This window comes from Salvelinus alpinus, chromosome 8, assembly GCF_045679555.1.
Source record: "Salvelinus alpinus chromosome 8, SLU_Salpinus.1, whole genome shotgun sequence".
Taxonomy (NCBI): Eukaryota; Metazoa; Chordata; class Actinopteri; order Salmoniformes; family Salmonidae; genus Salvelinus; species Salvelinus alpinus.
In genome coordinates, this window is record NC_092093.1 from 20,931,616 (window position 1) to 20,951,625 (window position 20,010).

Consider the following 20,010-nt stretch of genomic DNA (forward strand, 5'->3'; position numbering starts at 1 on the left):
ATCGTCCTGAATGCTAATAAAAAACAAAAACTAGCACGTGGGTTAGATAATTGAATAGGCGACCTCCAAAAAATAATTAATACTTTACTGTTATCTTTGGTGATTAAAAACTCATAGTATAGTTTCAAAAGTCGAATTTACTATTCAGCTGGCTAATAAGCCAGGACAAGCTTTCTAATGACGGACAATGAAGATGACTCCCAGCACAGAGTGAATGAGAGTGACTTCGTTGTACTGAAACGGGGAGACATCTACAAAGCTGTGGATTCAAGAGAAAAAGTGAGTCTTTACACAACTGTGCTATTGGTTTGCATTAGTGTAAGAAAATGTAATGGATACTGGTAACTTGTTTTAACAACTTCTCAACACAAGCTATACTTGGCACAACATGCACCCATCCCCCACTATACCCCCACACTTTGTACCCTTATAAATAACCACAGACCCACACACACTCCCCTCCCCCATGAATAGGCCCCTGTTAAAACAGGCGCACATGCATTCTGCTCAAGGGTGGGACTTTAAGACAAAGAACTGTGTGAAGAGCCAATGGAACGTCGACATCAGGCCCGGACAGGACTACCCACGACCCAGATCGACCAATCGGAAGGCCAGACTACAAGATCAACCTACTTTGCTTGTTGCCTATATAACCAGTACAAACTGTTTAGAGCACGCTCTTTTCCGACGATTCCATACGAGTCAGACAGAAGGGGCCGTGCTGCACGATTTACTAAGATATTTTTACCTGTGAATAAACTGCCTTATTATACAAATATCCACCTCGTCCTATGTCTCAACTTGATCTCCTGTCTCCAGTAAACGTTTTATCAACATTAGCTAACAATGCTTGACAGTCAGGTCAAACATTTGCCTGTACTACTAACATGCAAGCTATGCCTTGTTGATTAGTATTGCACTCTTACCATTATTGCTTTCTAGCTAACTAGGAGTAGGATACTCAGCCAGGTAACTTAACATTCATTTGTAGAAGAGAATGTCATGATGCCAGCTTGAAGCTGGAGGACATATTGGCGGTTGTGTAGTGGATCATAGTGGACTCACTGTGGGTTTATTGAAGTGATCTGACTTGTCTTGCAACCCCAGGAAAACAGTCTTTGAGAAGCAGTGGTTCTTCCTGGACAATGCAGTAGAGGAGTTGTATGGGACCACCTTTGAAGTTGTGAATGGTGGGACACTACAGCCACGGAAACCTAAACGCATCGAGAGCTTTGCAGATACCTACCTACCAAACAACATCTATTTCCATTCTCTAATTCAGATATGGATTCAGTTGTCCAGGTGCAGAGTTGATGTCTGTTTCTTGTTTCTGTGCGTCCCTGTAGATGCCAAGGAAGCAGGGTCAGACAACCGGAACATTCAGGACGATGGGAAATCACAGAACCTCACCAGAGATTTACATTTACATTTACATTTAAGTCATTTAGCAGACGCTCTTATCCAGAGCGACTTACAAATTGGTGCATTCACCTTATGATATCCAGTGGAACAACCACTTTACAATAGTGCATCTAACTCTTTTAAGGGGGGGGGGTTAGAAGGATTACTTTATCCTATCCTAGGTATTCCTTAAAGAGGTGGGGTTTCAGGTGTCTCCGGAAGGTGGTGATTGACTCCGCTGACCTGGCGTCGTGAGGGAGTTTGTTCCACCATTGGGGTGCCAGAGCAGCGAACAGTTTTGACTGGGCTGAGCGGGAACTGTACTTCCTCAGAGGTAGGGAGGCGAGCAGGCCAGAGGTGGATGAACGCAGTGCCCTTGTTTGGGTGTAGGGCCTGATCAGAGCCTGAAGGTACGGAGGTGCCGTTCCCCTCACAGCTCCGTAGGCAAGCACCATGGTCTTGTAGCGGATGCGAGCTTCAACTGGAAGCCAGTGGAGAGAGCGGAGGAGCGGGGTGACGTGAGAGAACTTGGGAAAGTTGAACACCAGACGGGCTGCGGCGTTCTGGATGAGTTGTAGGGGTTTAATGGCACAGGCAGGGAGCCCAGCCAACAGCGAGTTGCAGTAATCCAGACGGGAGATGACAAGTGCCTGGATTAGGACCTGCGCCGCTTCCTGCGTGAGGCAGGGTCGTACTGTTGTAGAGCATGAACCTACAGGAACGGGTCACCGCCTTGATGTTAGTTGAGAACGACAGGGTGTTGTCCAGGATCACGCCAAGGTTCTTAGCACTCTGGGAGGAGGACACAATGGAGTTGTCAACCGTGATGGCGAGATCATGGAACGGGCAGTCCTTCCCCGGGAGGAAGAGCAGCTCCGTCTTGCCGAGGTTCAGCTTGAGGTGGTGATCCGTCATCCACACTGATATGTCTGCCAGACATGCAGAGATGCGATTCACCACCTGGTTATCAGAGGGGGGAAAGGAGAAGATTAATTGTGTGTCGTCTGCATAGCAATGATAGGAGAGACCATGTGAGGATATGACAGAGCCAAGTGACTTGGTGTATAGCGAGAATAGGAGAGGGCCTAGAACAGAGCCCTGGGGGACACCAGTGGTGAGAGCACGTGGTGCGGAGACAGATTCTCGCCACGCCACCTGGTAGGAGCGACCTGTCAGGTAGGACGCAATCCAAGCGTGGGCCGCGCCGGAGATGCCCAGCTCGGAGAGGGTGGAGAGGAGGATCTGATGGTTCACAGTATCAAAGGCAGCCGATAGGTCTAGAAGGATGAGAGCAGAGGAGAGAGAGTTAGCTTTAGCAGTGCGGAGCGCCTCCGTGACACAGAGAAGAGCAGTCTCAGTTGAATGACTAGTCTTGAAACCTGACTGATTTGGATCAAGAAGGTCATTCTGAGAGAGATAGCAGGAGAGCTGGCCAAGGACGGCACGTTCAAGAGTTTTGGAGAGAAAAGAAAGAAGGGATACTGGTCTGTAGTTGTTGACATCGGAGGGATCGAGTGTAGGTTTTTTCAGAAGGGGTGCAACTCTCGCTCTCTTGAAGACGGAAGGGACGTAGCCAGCGGTCAAGGATGAGTTGATGAGCGAGGTGAGGTAAGGGAGAAGGTCTCCGGAAATGGTCTGGAGAAGAGAGGAGGGGATAGGGTCAAGCGGGCAGGTTGTTGGGCGGCCGGCCGTCACAAGACGCGAGATTTCATCTGGAGAGAGAGGGGAGAAAGAGGTCAAAGCACAGGGTAGGGCAGTGTGAGCAGAACCAGCGGTGTCGTTTGACTTAGCAAACGAGGATCGGATGTCGTCGACCTTCTTTTCAAAATGGTTGACAAAGTCATCAGCAGAGAGGGAGGAGGGGGGAGGAGGGGGAGGAGGATTCAGGAGGGAGGAGAAGGTGGCAAAGAGCTTCCTAGGGTTAGAGGCAGATGCTTGGAATTTAGAGTGGTAGAAATTGGCTTTAGCAGCAGAGACAGAAGAGGAGAATGTAGAGAGGAGGGAGTGAAAGGATGCCAGGTCCGCAGGGAGGCGAGTTTTCCTCCATTTCCGCTCGGCTGCCCGGAGCCCTGTTCTGTGAGCTCGCAATGAGTCGTCGAGCCACGGAGCAGGAGGGGAGGACCGAGCCGGCCTGGAGGATAGGGGACATAGAGAGTCAAAGGATGCAGAAAGGGAGGAGAGGAGGGTTGAGGAGGCAGAATCAGGAGATAGGTTTGAGCAGAGGGAAGAGATGATAGGATGGAAGAGGAGAGAGTAGCGGGGGAGAGAGAGCGAAGGTTGGGACGGCGCGATACCATCCGAGTAGGGGCAGTGTGGGAAGTGTTGGATGAGAGCGAGAGGGAAAAGGATACAAGGTAGTGGTCGGAGACTTGGAGGGGAGTTGCAATGAGATTAGTGGAAGAACAGCATCTAGTAAAGATGAGGTCAAGCGTATTGCCTGCCTTGTGAGTAGGGGGGGAAGGTGAGAGGGTGAGGTCAAAAGAGGAGAGGAGTGGAAAGAAGGAGGCAGAGAGGAATGAGTCAAAGGTAGACGTGGGGAGGTTAAAGTCACCCAGAACTGTGAGAGGTGAGCCATCCTCAGGAAAGGAACTTATCAGGGCGTCAAGCTCATTGATGAACTCTCCAAGGGAACCTGGAGGGCGATAAATGATAAGGATGTTAAGCTTGAAAGGGCTGGTAACTGTGACAGCATGGAATTCAAAGGAGGCGATAGACAGATGGGTCAGGGGAGAAAGAGAGAATGTCCACTTGGGAGAGATGAGGATCCCAGTGCCACCACCCCGCTGACCAGAAGCTCTCGGGGTGTGCGAGAACACGTGGGCAGACGAGGAGAGAGCAGTAGGAGTAGCAGTGTTATCAGTGGTAATCCATGTTTCCGTCAGTGCCAAGAAGTCGAGGGACTGGAGGGAAGCATAGGCTGAGATGAACTCTGCCTTGTTGGCCGCAGATCGGCAGTTCCAGAGGCTGCCTGAGACCTGGAACTCCACGTGGGTCGTGCGCGCTGGGACCACCAGGTTAGAGTAGCAGCGGCCACGCGGTGTGAAGCGTTTGTATGGTCTGTGCAGAGAGGAGAGAACAGGGATAGACAGACACATAGTTGACAGGCTACAGAAGAGGCTACGCTAATGCAAAGGAGATTGGAATGACAAGTGGACTACACGTCTCGAATGTTCAGAAAGTTAAGCTTACGTTGCAAAAAATCTTATTGACTAAAATGATATAGTACTGCTGGCTGGTGAAATAGGCTAGCTAGCAGTGGCTGCGTTGTTGACTTTGTTTGAAAGTGTAGCTGGCTAGGTAACCTCTAACTGGCTAGGTAACCTCGACAATTACTCTAGACTACACAATTATCTTGGATACAAAGACGGCTATGTAGCCAGCTAAGATCAAACAAATCAAACTGTTGTACTGTAATGAAATGAAATGTAATACTACCTGTAATACTACCTGTGGAGCAAAGCGGAATGCAACTACTCGCTCCAAACCAAACCGGAAGTGCGTATCGTAGAGGGAGAGGCAATAGAAGTGTTGTTTCTTGTATTATTGTCTTTTGTGTCTTTAGAGGACTGCTTCACCTTAATGTCCCCTTTTTTTCAGAGATGACATTGAGACCCTCACAGAGCAAGGTCTGAAGGTACGGGTACATGTACTTCTGGACATATGTGGAGTAGTTGTCATTTCTTCCTCAGGGGATCAAAAATATATATTAATCCAATTTAAACGACACGTCTATATGTGTACTGTGCTGTGTAAATATTTTGTTTAGAATTGCTTTACACAAAATACCACAACAGTACCGGTAGTAAATATATGTATATATGTTGAAAGTTTTGTGTATGTTGCTGATGTTCCTCTTTCTCCTCTCTCCACTCCTCAGGAAATAGTCTAGCAGCTGATAGAGAACAGTAGGACGTTCAGGGACAAGGCTGAGTTTGCACAAGAGAAATACATCAAGATAAAGTGAGTCTGAGGAATGTAGGCCTGTACACTCCAGGACCAGGGTTAGTGATGAATGAAATGAGCTTTGTGGGTTCTGAATGTCTTGTGTTCTGTTCCCTCCAGGTATGAGAACAGTGTGATGGTCCTAAGGCCCTCTTGTTGTATCCTGGCTATGATGTATCACGGCAGAGAACCAGGGAAGATATGGTGAGTTAGATCACCAGAGGGACAGTCACTCGTAGGGCCTGATGGTTTTTCTGGCTAGGTCACACGGTCAGGAAAACCCGGACTGTCTGCCTCTTCTCCTCCAGCTGCCTGCGGTACGACACCCTAGCCCAGATGTTAACTCTGGGCAACATCCATGCAGGCGGTAAGGTGCTGGTGTTTGAGACCTGTGCTGGACTGGTGCTGGGGGCCGTCATGGAGAGGATGGGAGGTAACTGGACTATAGAAATACCATGTCTGGAAATATGGATAGAGCTGTTGTGACCTGCATCCGAAATGGAACGATATTCTTTATATAGTGTAGTACGTTTGACCAGAGCCTCAAAAGTAGTGCACTATATAGGGAATAGGGTGCCATATCGAACGCACACATGATGCCTTATTCTGCATGACTTATGAATCATGTCTGCTCTGTGGCAAGCTGTTTTGTTCCCTGTCTATGTTGACCATGCTCTGACTGCTGTAGTCTGAGTCGCTATTCACAATTTCCCCACCGGGGAGGAAAACACGGGAGAGTTCTTATGGACCGCAAGAAAAAAAGCCTCCATTTACATGTTGATTATGAGTGAATTTCACACGACTTTTGTATTATAATTGGATTGTAAGGCTCGTATGAATGTCTTGCTTTAAGGTGCTACACGGGATTTCTTCGAATTTTTGCAATGTAATTTTAGAAAATGTCCATAATATATCTGCAGTAATAGTGGAATGATAGTGTTTCGATATTACTGACCCGCCAATGTTGTGATTGGCTGTGATATTCGCCTATCAATTTCTCCCGCCGGAGCACCATCTGTTGTCAAAATGGGAAAGCTGTTCTGACTTTGACTGTGTTATCAAGTGGAAATCAGTGGAAAACGTGGCCAATGTAGAAATCCAGAATGCTAAAATCCTACACTGCTCGCTCCATTTCAGCACTGAATAGTGTAGGGCAGGGATCTTTGATCGGGGTGGGGGCCACAGAAAATCCCATTGCGACCAAAACATCTTAGTGGTCCCCCTATTCACAGAGGAGATATATATATATTATATATATTTTTACGTTTTAGAGTACATTTTGTGCAAATCTACACATTTTATCATGGGGTGTAGAGCAAATGTTGCCGTTTGCTGCAATGTTACACATTTTGTCAAAATCAATGGAGGGCCCCCGGCTGGTAATTTGGCCATGATAATAAGTCTATATAGCAGGCCGCTAAACTTACTTGGCAAACTAAAAATGTTTTGCTGACATGGGCTAATCACTGACTGAGATAACAATAGTAAAACTGCTGATGCACAACCACATTTGCACCTTGTGTAGTCTACTTTTTTGGGGGGGGATTGATCCGAGGGCCTTCAAAAGAGGGGCCGCCAGTTGCCCGTCCCTGGTGTAGGGAATCATTGTAAAATAATTTTTTACAGCTGTTTTAAGCTGGTGGACCAAAACCGAAAGTAAAAGGCTCAAGAGTGAGTCTCTGCCATGTTACAGGGGAATGTGGTTTAATGTGTGGTTTAAATGCAGCCTAGTGCCATTGCAATTCACCTAGCTTCCACATAGGGCAGAAATTGTATGTGTAGCACCATTAATATAATGTTTGTCATCTTCGCCAATCAACTGCATTATAATAAAAAATCACTTCAACTTGAAACAGTACAATGTCACCATTCCAACAAGTTTCTGCCCTACTAGAGCTGCCCCAGTCAACTGTAAGTGCTGTCATTGTGAAGTAGAATCATCAAGGAGCAACAACGGCTCAGCCGCGAAGTGGTAGGCCACACAAGCTCACAGAACGGAAGCTGGAGTGGTGTAAAGCTCACCGCCATTGGACTCTTGAGCAGTGGAAACGTGTTCTCTGGAGTGAGAAATCACGCTTCACCATCTGGCAGTCCGACGGACGAATCTGGGTTTGGCAGATGCCAGGAGAATGCTACCTGCCTGAATGCATAGTGCCAACTGTAAAGTTTGGTGGAGGAGGAATAATGGTCTGAGGCTGTTTTTCATGGTTCGGACTAGGCCAGTGAAGGGAAATCTTAACGCCACAGCATACAATGACATTCTAGATGATTCTGTGCTTCCAACTTTGTTTCAACAGTTTGGGGAAGGCCTTTTCCTGTTTCAGCATGACAATGCCTCTGTGCACAAAGCGAGGTCCATACAGAAATGGTTTGTCGAGATCGATGTGGAAGAACTTGACTGGCCTGCATAGAGCCCTGACCTCAACCCCATCGAACACCTTTGGGATGAATTGGAACGCCGACTGCAAGTCAGGCCAAATCGCCCAACATCAGTGCCTGACCTCACTAATGATCTTGTGGCTGAATGGAAGTCCCTGCAGCAATGTTCCAACATCTAGTGGAAAGCCTTCCCAGAGGAGTGGAGGCTGTTATAGCAGCAACAGGGGGACCAACTCCATATTAATGACCATGATTTTGGAATGAGATGTTCAATGAGCAGGTGTCCACATACACTACATAACCACAAGTATGTCAACAGTCAACATTTGATGTCAATTCTATCGGAACGTCCTGTAATGTTGCGTTCATCTGGAGACACCCGAACAGACTCCTCAATCTTGTGTCTCTCTCCTCCAGGCTATGGGTCAGTGGTGCAGATGTACCCAGGAGGAGGTCCTGAGAGGGCGGGGGTAGAGAGCTTTGGCTTCCCCTCCCACTTCCACGATACGCTCCATGAGTTTCCCATCTGTCATGTCAACGCACTGCTGGCAGGGACACTGGACACGGAGGCCAAAGACATAGACGTGGGTGTGTGGAATATAATCCTTTGACAGACCAACAATGCTATACTGTCTATTCTATTGAATTGATTGATGTATTGTCACAACTCTAGATGCTGGACAGGCCAATGGAGACAAGTCCAACCTGACCCAGAGAAAGCAGAAGGCAGCCCAGACACAGAGGACAGGAGCATGGAGACTAGTACCAGTACAGACCCTGCCGAGGACAAGGAGAGACAGGAGAGGGAGAAACGGAGAGATCAGAGTATGACAACACATAGTTAAGCAGCAAGTTGTCTCTGTTATTTGTCACACTTCCTGGTGCTTGTGTGCTCCAAAGATTTCAACGGTGTACAATTGAAGAGCAACTGTATGTTGTGTTTCAGGCCCAGGAGAAGAAGGTGAAGATGGAGGAGCAGAGGAAGAAACTGCTGCTGCAGGGGAGGAACGCTGACGGGTGAGTCTGTTATTCTGTCTCGCTCTCACCTCTGTTTTAATGACACTAAGTTACAGAGTGAACTCTAAACCATTAATGGGCTGTTAGTAGACATGTATAAGCAGTAATAAACAGTGTAACAGCTTTTTGGCACTAAGATTACATCCCCCTGACACATGAGTTAGTTTCTGCTCTGTTGGTGTTGTCTTGCACTGTCTGAAATTAGTCAAACATGTCAATGTTAACATCTTCATGTCAACACAAGGAACAAAACAGGAGTGCTTAGTAGTAATCTTGATCCGAAGTGAGATAGGTGTGAGATGTCTAGTTAAAGATGATTGATGTTGGGGCTACAGCAGATGTCATCTGATCCTGTGTTTATTGATAGGTTTGTCGAGGATTGGGGAAACTCATGTTTCCAGGTAGTCTACATCCCTAGTATGTCTCTACACCTGAGTTCCAATACTTTCAACAGGCCTTCTTCCATCCTCCCTCCTTTGAAGTACTCACTAATCTCACCAAATTGGTTAGGTGAAAGAGTTCTACTGTCCAGTTCTACAGTATAATATCTCTGGTTCTTCCATCCTCCCTCCTTTTGAAGTACTCACTAATCTCACCAAATTGGTTAGGTGAAAGAGTTCTACTGTCCAGTTCTACAGTATAATATCTCTGGTTCTTCTCCTCAGGTTGGTGATAGCCAGTCGGTTCCACACCTGTCCAGTTCTACTGGGCCTCAAGTTCCTCGCCCCCTTCAAACCCTTTGTAGTGTACTCTCAATACAAATAGGTATGCATCTGAGTGTTCTCTAGTATGCTTCCTAGTGTGCGCTAATGTGTGTGTTGTGTATTTAATAAGCATATTACTGTTATTATTCTTTCTAGTAGACCCTAGTGTACTGCCGTGTTCACCCCGGTCGTGTTCACCCCGGTCGTGTTCACCCCGGTCGTGTTCACCGCTGTCGTGTTCACCGCTGTCGTGTTTACCCCGGTCGTGTTCACCGCTGTCGTGTTCACCCCGGTCGTGTTCACCGCTGTCGTGTTCACCCCGGTCGTGTTCACCCCGGTCGTGTTCACCGCTGTCGTGTTCACCGCTGTCGTGTTCACCCCGGTCGTGTTCACCCCGGTCGTGTTCACCCCGGTCGTGTTCACCGCTGTCGTGTTCACCGCTGTCGTGTTCACCCCGGTCGTGTTCACCCCGGTCGTGTTCACCGCTGTCGTGTTCACCCCGGTCGTGTTCACCCCGGTCGTGTTCACCGCTGTCGTGTTCACCCCGGTCGTGTTCACCCCGGTCGTGTTCATCCCGGTCGTGTTCACCGCTGTCGTGTTGTTATTAAACTCTTGTCATTTCCGTCTCTTTCTGTCTGTCTCTTTCTGTCTGTCTGTCTCTCTCCCACAGCCTCTGATAGATTGCTATACAAAGGTCAGGGAACAAGGCGGAGCGGTCAGCCTGCCTGGATCAGACATTACCAGGTATAAGCCTCATCAAACTGTACAACTGTCTCTGTGGAAACGTCCATGTTTGTAATAGCAGCACTACCTCTGACCTCACTGTCTCTGTGTGTAGGTGTTGCCTAACAGGACGCACCCTGTGCTGCTGATGAGTGGGGCGGGGGTTACCTCCTCTCCGGGACGACCGTTACTACAGATACGACTAAAGCTAAGACAGGCTCAACTACAGCAGAAGAGCCGGCCACAAAGAGACTGAAACTCAGAGACAACAGGGGGATGACACTATTGTGGGGTGCCCAGAGTTTGTCTAATTTAAATCATTGATGACTTGATTTACATGTACTTGTGGAGGTGGGGATAGAATCACTGAAATGTCTCTCCCTCCTCCTGCTACCAGTTATAAACGATCATGGTTGTTATTCAGCCCTGGAGCTGCTCTGCAAAGCTCTAAGCTCCCAAATCTAGCATTTTGTTTGTATTTTATACTTTTTTAGCAGAAAGTGCCATGATGTAAAGCAGCCATTTGCTATCACAGCCTCCTTACTGTGCTGCATTAGTGTGAATTTCAATAAATACAGTGCTGTTAAAATACTATTACTCTTGATAACCAACTGCGTTCCTGAGGTATTAAAATCCTGAGATACGTGTTAGTTTTGGTCCCAGAATAATACATTTTATTAAATGCAGACTGAACAAACAACCATTCAAAAGTTTGAACAAAACAGTGATGCGTACTTTAAATATATAGATATCCGGACAAATGAGCAAAGCATCTACTTTATCTTTATACTATTATATTATACTTATATATGAACTAAACAGTCTCTTTTGAGAACATCAACATTTCACAGGTACAAAGGTTAACACAGCAGAATTTGCAGCAAGGCTCTTGGATGTTTTTTTTTCTTTTTCGTAACTCTGACGGGTAAGTCTACAGCTCTCTTTTTAGTCTTTTGTTACTATCTCAGTGTCCTAACCTTGTGTATCTTAGCATCCCTGTCTGCATGCCTCTGCCTGTCTATCTAGTCACTCCTGTTCTCATGCATCTTCTGAGATATCTTCTGTAGCTCCATGTCCATAGCTGCTATGTTCTCCAACTCCTTCTCCTGAAAACACAACACACACACACACACACACACAGAGAGAGCGTTATTACTGCTAAATACACTGAACACAAATATAAATGCAACATGTAAAGTGTTGGTTCCATGTTTCATGAGTTGAAATAAAAGATCCCTGAAATTTTCCATACGCACAAAAAACTTCCTGCACAAAATTGTTTACATCCCTTTTCGCGAGCATTTCTCCTTTGCCAAGATAATCCATCCACCTGACAGGTGTGGCATATCAAGAAGCTTGTGCTGGGGGACAATAAAAGGACACTAAAATGTGCAGTTTTGTCACACAACACACTGCCACAGATGTCTCAAGTTTTGAGGGAGCATGCAATTGGCATGCTGACTGCAGGAATGTCCACCAGAGCTGTTGCCAGAGAATTGAATGTTAATTTCTCTACCATAAGCCGTTTGAGAGAATTCGGCAGTAGGTCCAACCGGCCTCACAACCGTAACCACCTCCAGCCCAGGACCTCCACATCCGGCTTCTTCTCCTGTGGGATCGTGTGAGACCAGCTACCCGGACAGCTGATGAAACTGGGTTCGCACAGCCAAAGAATTTCTGCACAAACTGTCAGAAATCGTCTCAGGGAAGCTCATCTGTGTGCTCGTTGTCCTCACCAGGGTCTTGACCTGAGTGCAGTTCGGCGTCGTAACCCGCTAGTGGACAAATGCTGACCTTTGATGGCCACTGGTACACTGGAGAAGTGTGCTCTTCACGGATGAATCCCGGTTTCAACTTTACCGGGCAGATGGCGAACAGCGGGTATGGCGTCGTGTGGGAAATGTTTTCTGATGTCAATGTTGTGAACAGAGTACCCCATGGTGGCGGTGGGGTTATGGTATGGGCAGGCATAAAACTACGGACATCAACACAATTGCATTTTATCAATGGCAATTTGAATGCATAGAAATACCGTGACGGGATCCTGAGGTCCATTGTCGTGCCATTCATCTGCCGCCATCACCTCATGTTTTAGCATAATAATGCACATCCCCATGTCACAAGGATCTGTACACAATTCCTGGAAGCTGAAAATGTCCCAGTTCTTCCATAGCCTGCATACTCCCCAGACATGTCACCCATGGAGCATGTTTGGGACGCTCTGGATCAACCTGTACGACGGCGTGTTCCAGTTCCCGCCAATATCCAGCAAACTTCGCACAGCCATTGAAGAGGAGTGGGACAACATTCCAGGCACCACAATCAACAGACTGGTTTTCTGATCCACGCCTATCTTTTTTAAGGTCTCTGTGACCAACAGATGCATATCTGTATTCCCAGTCATCTAAATCCATAGATTAGGGACACATTTATTTATTTCAATTGACGGATTCCGTTATATGAATTGTAACTCAGGAAAATCTTTGAAATTGTTAATGTTGCATTTCTATTTTTGTTCAGTGTAGCTTCATTTTGGCCTCCATCCAAGGAAGAAAGAACACATAGGTATTTATTCTGTAAAAGTGCAAGCCTTTCAATTAAACCCCTTGCTCCTGGAATCTGACTCCCCCCTTAATTAGCCACTGCTTTCCCTGGATCTTAATACAGTCAATAGTGTAGATATTCCCACTACCGGAGTCCCATTGTAGGGGATGCTGCTGCAGTGTAGTCTGAAGACTGTCAGGATGAAAAATAATACTCTAGAGTCATCCATTCTCCCCCTCCCCATTTGTATTTCCTCGCTCCAGAGCAGGTGATATGATAGTGGCCGGCCCGGGTATAAACTCTCTATCAGCTCTTATAGGGGTGGGTTGTGAGGGGATGTAATAACTTAGGTTTTGGTGCAATCGCTGCTGCAGCCATGAAAACCATGCGAGGGAGAGAGGAAAAAGAACAGCCTTTTTCTCTGCAGCTAGATGCACATTCTCTAAACTTGTAATTTTATTGCTTTCAGATGAATCCCACAGTGCAGAGGACACCATTTCTTTCAGGGACACACATCTCTTGTTTAGCCTACTATCTCTCATCACTGTGAAGACTCAGTGCCCAAGAGTTGCAGAATAATATATTCATTACATTATTAATTTGCTTAGTGAGCCACCACCACTATCTAGGAAGACATGCCTGGAGTCAAAGGGCTTTTCTCTGTAGGCATTTGTACCTGCGCTCATTCACACACAGGCTGTTTCCATTCTAGAATATCACGGCTCATTTTGAGTTGTGAAGCCTCAACCCGAGCCAGGTCTCCTAGAGATAAACATATGGCTTCTGCATGGTTATGTAACAGAGAGGGTATAGTCACTTCCCACAGCAGACTACAGAGAGGGTAGTCTCTTCCCACAGCAGACTACAGAGAGGTTAGTCTCTTCCCACAGCAGACTACAGAGAGGTTAGAGTCTCTTCCCACAGCAGACTACAGAGAGGGTAGAATCTCTTCCCACAGAAGACTACAGAGAGGGCAACATCCAATATTGGACTGGTTCATCATTTTAATAGCTTGAAAAAGGTTTTCTTACTTCAATATAAAGCAGGATTGTGGTGTCTGTCTAAGAGCATGAAACATCCAAAACCTTGTGATATGTCATCTTTCAAGATATATTTTCTGAGAAGTTTAAGAGGAGGCTTATGATATGGTAATTCACCATTGAATTGTTTTGTGTCATGTTTCATAAAGGTTATTTGTGATGTTCAAATGTTACCTCCTCTGGGGTTAGAGATACGCTCCTCTTCTTTTCCTCGTCCGCCGGCTCTGATTGGCTGGCCAGCTGGTGATTCTTATAGGTCAGCAACTTCGCCAGTTCCTCCATCTTAGCCAATCAAATCACATCACACTTTAGTGTATTAAAACATTTCTGTACAATTAAAAATCTAATTGGAAACAATTGATAAGCATCATGATAGATTAATATAGATCCCGCTTTAAATTAGGTGCAGCTTATAAAGGCTTCATAAAGCCTTCATGAACACTACATACATGTGCCACAAATCAATCATCTATAACTGTATGTCATGCTCTATAAAGGGTTCATAAATGTGGCATAACTGTGTGACATAACCACCAAAGTCAAATATGACATAAACCTGTGCTTTTTAAAAGGTGCCATAAGCATCGCTTAATAAAGGCTTTATGAATTATATTAAATTGAGGCTTCACAAAGCATTTATAACCATCTTGGTAGAGTATTGCAACGCCAGGATAGTGGGTTTGATTCCCGGGACCACCCATACATAAAACTGTATGCACGTATGACTAAGTCGCTTTGGATAAAAGCGTCTGCTAAATTGTAAATGTTATATTACTCTAAAACAATTGTAGGATGGCCCAACCTCTTTCCCTAATGAAGGTTTATGTGTTGGTCCACTAGATCTTCGTGTATTTGGACAGAGTGTCTTGGAAGGAAATTAGGTGTAACGTGACTAACGTGACTTCCTTCAGCACAACATGTCACCCTTTATAAAGCACATGTTAATATCACATTTGACATAGTGGGTTATGTCACATTTGACATTGGTGATTATGTCACACAGTTATGCCACATGTATTAACCCTTTATAAAGCATGACATACAGTTATAGATGCTGTGTAACACATTTATGTAGCGCTTATAAAGGCATTGTGAAGGCTTTATGAAGCCTTTATGGACTGAACATCATTTAAAGTGGACCTTAATATATAAACGATTAAAGAACAATAAAAGTGATTGAAAAAAATTATTAAAATAGCTCAAACTATACAAACTAATACAGCAGTAGTCCAGTCTAAAAATGTAGGTTATAATAGGTTGTACATAGAAACCTTATGCAATGGTGTGTGTGGGTCTATGCTTCTCTTCCACCAGGCAGGGTGGTAGTATCCTCTGTAAGCCCAGGGAGAACGTTTCTCATACACCTCGCCCTCCCCCAGGAGACGACTCTTCTCTGCCAGGTACCTGTCACACAAACACCAGCACAACCTATACTCAGTGCCGGTTTCCCGGACACAGATTAAGTCTAGTCGTTGGTCTCAAAAGCATGTGTCTAAAATGTCCTGTGGTAAAGATTGTTATGGTTGAAGATTTATAGCCTGGAAAAAATATGAATATATAGATACACACCTCAGAGCCTCCTGCCTATCCCTCTGTCTCTCATCCTTCTCGGCGTCTCCATGCCTCTTCTCCTCCTCATGTTCGTCCGAATCGCTCCTTCGTTCCTCGTCTTCCTCCTCTGAGGAATCCCCATTGCGTTTGTGATGCTTCTTGTGGTGGTACCTGTGAGTTGGTTTCCAAATCCTCTTCTCTCTCTCATCCTCATCCTCCTCTATCTTCTCCTTTCCATCACCCAGACTCCAGGACTCTTGGCTGCGTTCTTCATCTGGCTCCTCTCTCCCTTCTTCTGAAAGCTCCTCATCACGTTTGTGGTGTTTTTTGTGGTGGTATCTGTGTGTGGGCTTCCAGATTCTCTTCTCTCTATCCTCTTCCTCTGACTCTTCTGATCTCTTTTCTTCTGATTCCTCGTCCGATGAGTCAGCACCTCGTTTGTGGTGTTTCTTGTGGTGATATCTGTGTGTGGGTTTCCAAATTCTCTTATCTTTCTCCTCCTCCTCTTCCTCTGAAGGATCTTCACTGCGTTTGTGGTGCTTCTTGTGGTGGTACCGATGGGTGGGTTTCCAAATCCTCTTCTTTCTTTCCTCATCATCCTCCTTTCTCTTCTCTTTCTCATCGCCCAGACTCCAGGACTCTTGACTGCGCTCTTCGTCTTCTTCATCTCGTTTTTGGTGTTTCTTTGGGGTGTACCGATAGGTAGGCCTATATCTCTTCTCCTTCTCATCGCCCAGACTCCAGGATTCCTGACTACGTTCCTCTTCTGGCTCTTCTCTCTCTTCCTCTAAACCCTCTTCGTCTCGTTTGTGGTGTTTCTTTGGGGTGTACCGATAGGTAGGCCTATATCTCTTCTCCTTCTCATCGCCTAGACTCCAGGATTCCTGACTACGTTCCTCTTCTGGCTCTTCTCTCTCTTCCTCTAAACCCTCTTCGTCTCGTTTGTGGTGTTTCTTTGGGGTGTACCGATAGGTAGGCCTATATCTCTTCTCCTTCTCATCGCCCAGACTCCAGGATTCCTGACTACGTTCCTCTTCTGGCTCTTCTCTCTCTTCCTCTAAACTCTCTTCATCTCGTTTGTAGTGTTTCTTTGGGGTGTACCGATAGGTAGGCCTATATCTCTTCTCCTTCTCATCGCCCAGACTCCAGGATTCCTGACTATGTTCCTCTTCTGGCTCTTCTCTCTCTTCCTCTAAACCCTCTTCGTCTCGTTTGTGGTGTTTCTTTGGGGTGTACCGATAGGTAGGCCTATATCTCTTCTCCTTCTCATCGCCCAGACTCCAGGATTCCTGACTACGTTCCTCTTCTGGCTCTTCTCTCACTTCTTCAGAAACCTCCTCATCACGTTTGTGATTGGGTTTCTTATGATGATACCTGTGCGTTGGTTTCCAAATCCTTTTCTCCTTCTCGTAGTTGAGGTCCCATGACTCCTGGCTGCGATCTTCGTCCTCCAGTGTCTCTCTCTTCTCCTCCACAGACTTCAGGAGGTCCTCAATGTCTTTCACGTCGGCCCCTGGTGCCTCAGGCTCAGGTTCATGTTCTTTGCCCTCTTCATGTGTCAGCACCTCATCACTTTTCTTCTCCACAGGTGCAGCATGTTGGGCACCTGTAGGAGGGGGTGGAAGAAGAAGAGACACTCAAAGGGCATACAATAATGTGTTGACAATATCCACAGTGTCTACTACTTTATCATTGTCTCATGTTGTCCAACTCAAGCCCCACTGCAAGTTCCCCCTCAATTCAAACATTTCAGAGACAGAAGAGCTACTCGGAGGCACTGGCACTTTTTTCCAGCATTGCACTGACACCTGATTCAACTAATCAGCTACTCATAGACCCTTGATTAGTTCATTTTGGTGACCATTGTAAAATGTCTCTCAACAATATATGGGAAAAGCCCAGGCAATATCTGTCTCCCATAATAGCATATTTAAATTCAGCTAAGTAGAATTTCCATCAATACAGAAGCAAATGCTAATTTAGGTGTCTCTACTCATATCTCCTCAGCTGGTTGCCAGGTTGTAGCTCTATAGCTCTGTTCTCTGTATTAGCCGAAGCCCCACTGAGTCCTATGACCTACAGTAACCCTGTGTAATATTACTGTCAAGCGAGAAGGTCCACTCCTGTCAAAAATCTGTCCACACAGGAATACAGCATTAAGCAGACCGATAAGCAGATCACCTGCCTTCCAGCCTTTGGGACAATGACTCCCATTGTTAGGGAGGAGACAAGACCATCTCCTCATTATATACAGTACTGGTATCTCTGGTTGTACTCATTCTTTCACCATCTCTGCCTCCAGTCAACACGGGGCTGCATCTCAATAGTCTAAAGTAGCTTCATCTGCTCATCTCCTTTCCTTCATTTCCATTGACATTACAGAGAAAGACAGGCAAAAGTGATTTATTGGTAGCATCATGGCAGACCAACATTTGACATTTTATTCATTTAGCAGATGCTCTTATGCAAGCAACTTACAGTTGGTACATTAATCTTAAAATAGCTAGTTGGGACAACCACATTTTCCCTCGAAAAAGTAGCTATCAGCAAAGTCAGTGCTGGTGGAGGGGCGGGGGATGGGTGAGTCAAGTGCACGTGTTAGTTTATGAAAGGCAAGTGCAAGGTTCATTAACTCCAGTCTTGTAAACAAACACTGACATCATATTGCTTTCACCGTTTATGAAATTATATATTGCTATCTTTTCAAAATCCTTCCTATATGCTGCCTTTGAAATACAACAATTAGTCATGTAAAGACTACTTGCCTGCTTTGAGAATATCTTTGCATTCCTGATCCAGAGGGTGAGAGTCAGGTTTGGTCAACGCCTTGGACAGGACCTCAACCAAGCACCGTGTTACCTAGAAAACAGTAACAAGCAACCTGTCACAACATTAAAGCATACAGTGCAATTTCCGTTATATAATAATGCTATTTCTTTTTAATATGAGTTATCCAACAAGAGACGAAAAACATTTTGCGTACCACATCCTCTCGCTGTCGTTCTTTTCCAACGGGAAGTGATAGATTTTCTGTAAATTATTGACAAAATGGGTCAGAATGTGGTTCTGTGTTGAAAAAATCTTCTCCATAACTATATGATATTACATTACATTTAGTTTTGCAAAATAAATATGCGATATAGATGAGCAATTATAAAAACATTACTCAAGAAGATTAACAGAGAAAATGCACCATACAATGCATGACTGACTACTGCATGCAACTCTCTCTCTCTCTCTCTCTCTCTCTCTCAAGCAGTGGCGCTCTCCGTGGTGCTGAAACGCGCTACAATACACGCAACCCCTACAGTACACGCACAACGAAACACATTGAATTTACCAATAGCTTACCTGCAAAGAAATACGCAACCACAGCAAAAACAAACACAAGTTTCATCATAGAAGACTTAGATTTTCTCCCCGTAGAAATGACCTAAGAAAGAGCTGATAAATAAAGCAAAAAGTCTAAACACATCACCGCCAAGCCAGCTCCTGTTCTCCATCCGCGTGTGTAGGAGCGCTTGTGTGGGATCTGCTGCGGTAGCTGGACTCTTGTAGTTTGAGAAGTAGAGGGAGGCACACCATATATCAGGACTGAACTGGAAGAGGTGTAGGAGGGATGTGGACGTCACCTGCGTCATTATTAGATTAGATCCTAGTTAAAAAGGCAATAGCCTACAGCAAGACGTCAACAGTCGTTTTAATAAAGTGGTTTGAGGAATGCAACAACTGGCACCCCAATTCTAAGCTGTGTCAGTGGATTTACATCAGGCTAGTGGTCAGCAACCCAGAATTGGGTGCAAAACAAGAAGTTTAACTTCATTAAAGAAAGGTTCAGGCCAGGAAATAAAGAAACCATTTCATCTCTCCAGAACATTTCAAAGTGTCATGTAAGTAGCTATCAGCAAAGTTAGTATTGCCTTCACAGCTGGAGAAGCCACAATAGAATAAATAAATATATGTTCAATATGACACTATCATTTCACAATCCTTATTACATGTGTGCAAAGCTGTCATCAAGGGAAAGGGTGGCTACTTTGAAGAATCACAAATATCAAATATATTTTGATTTGTTTAACACTTTTTTGGTTCCTACATGATTCCATATGTGTTATTTCATTGTTTTGATATCTTTACTATTATTCTACAATGTGGAAAATAGTAAAAAATAAAGAAAAACCCTGGGATGAGTAGGTGTGTCAACTTTTGACTGGTACTGTATGTCTTATACGTTTCAGAGACACTATGTTCAGTATATAGCCAACCATCTGAATAATTCATCAGAGCATGCCATTTAAGTAAGCAGTAAAAATTCCATAGGAGACAATAGTGCAGTAGGCAGGGTTTACAATATTGCACACATGTAGCCTAAAGAATGGCAATGGTTACTGAATGGTATTCAACAGCATTTGCTGACTCTAAAATAAACAACTCCTTAACGTTCACTGTTCACATTGTATGGAATGCCTGTTAACTGAATTAATGTATTGATTTTCTCATATCTCATTCCGTATCATCTAATATCGTATAAATTAGCCGACCAAATAAACTAGTGCAATTTTTTCAAAAATAAACAGGAAGTCATGCTCAGGGCTATCAGGAGAGATAATGTTGTGAAAACACCAGCGCATTTAAAAGAGAAGCATAAATGATTCAGAGCTGGTTGGCAGGAGAATGAGTGGGGGTTCGTAGTGATACTGTTTTGCTGG

The 20,010-nt window shown here is 45.2% G+C and overlaps 1 protein-coding gene and 1 pseudogene across 1 annotated transcript; one reads left to right on the forward strand and one right to left on the reverse strand.

Moving 5' to 3' along the window:
• Positions 1-177: 177 nt before the first annotated feature.
• Positions 178-10,755, forward strand: LOC139582704 (tRNA (adenine(58)-N(1))-methyltransferase non-catalytic subunit TRM6-like; annotated as a pseudogene).
• A 58-nt stretch (positions 10,756-10,813) lies between these two features.
• chgb (chromogranin B) lies at positions 10,814-18,874 on the reverse strand. The gene is made up of 7 exons (XM_071412949.1): positions 18,653-18,874; positions 18,285-18,331; positions 18,067-18,160; positions 15,320-16,907; positions 15,022-15,154; positions 13,925-14,032; positions 10,814-11,272 (listed from the first exon to the last, which is right to left on the reverse strand). Exons 1-7 carry the CDS (start codon positions 18,699-18,701, stop codon positions 11,189-11,191), a joined length of 2,103 nt encoding a protein of 700 aa, XP_071269050.1. The 5' UTR covers positions 18,702-18,874; the 3' UTR covers positions 10,814-11,188.
• Positions 18,875-20,010: the final 1,136 nt, after the last annotated feature.

What these genes read in the sequence shown, in the direction of transcription:
- chgb (XM_071412949.1), bottom strand. Translation starts at nt 18,701, where the DNA reads ATGATGAAACTTGTGTTTGTTTTTGCTGTGGTTGCGTATTTCTTTGCA. An exon ending in CAAAGATATTCTCAAAGCAG is followed by an intron (nt 16,908 to 18,066) that starts GCAAGTAGTCTT and finishes CCCCTCCTACAG; the next exon opens with GTGCCCAACATGCTGCACCT. An exon ending in TATCTCTAACCCCAGAGGAG is followed by an intron (nt 11,273 to 13,924) that starts GTAACATTTGAA and finishes TTGTGTTTTCAG; the next exon opens with GAGAAGGAGTTGGAGAACAT.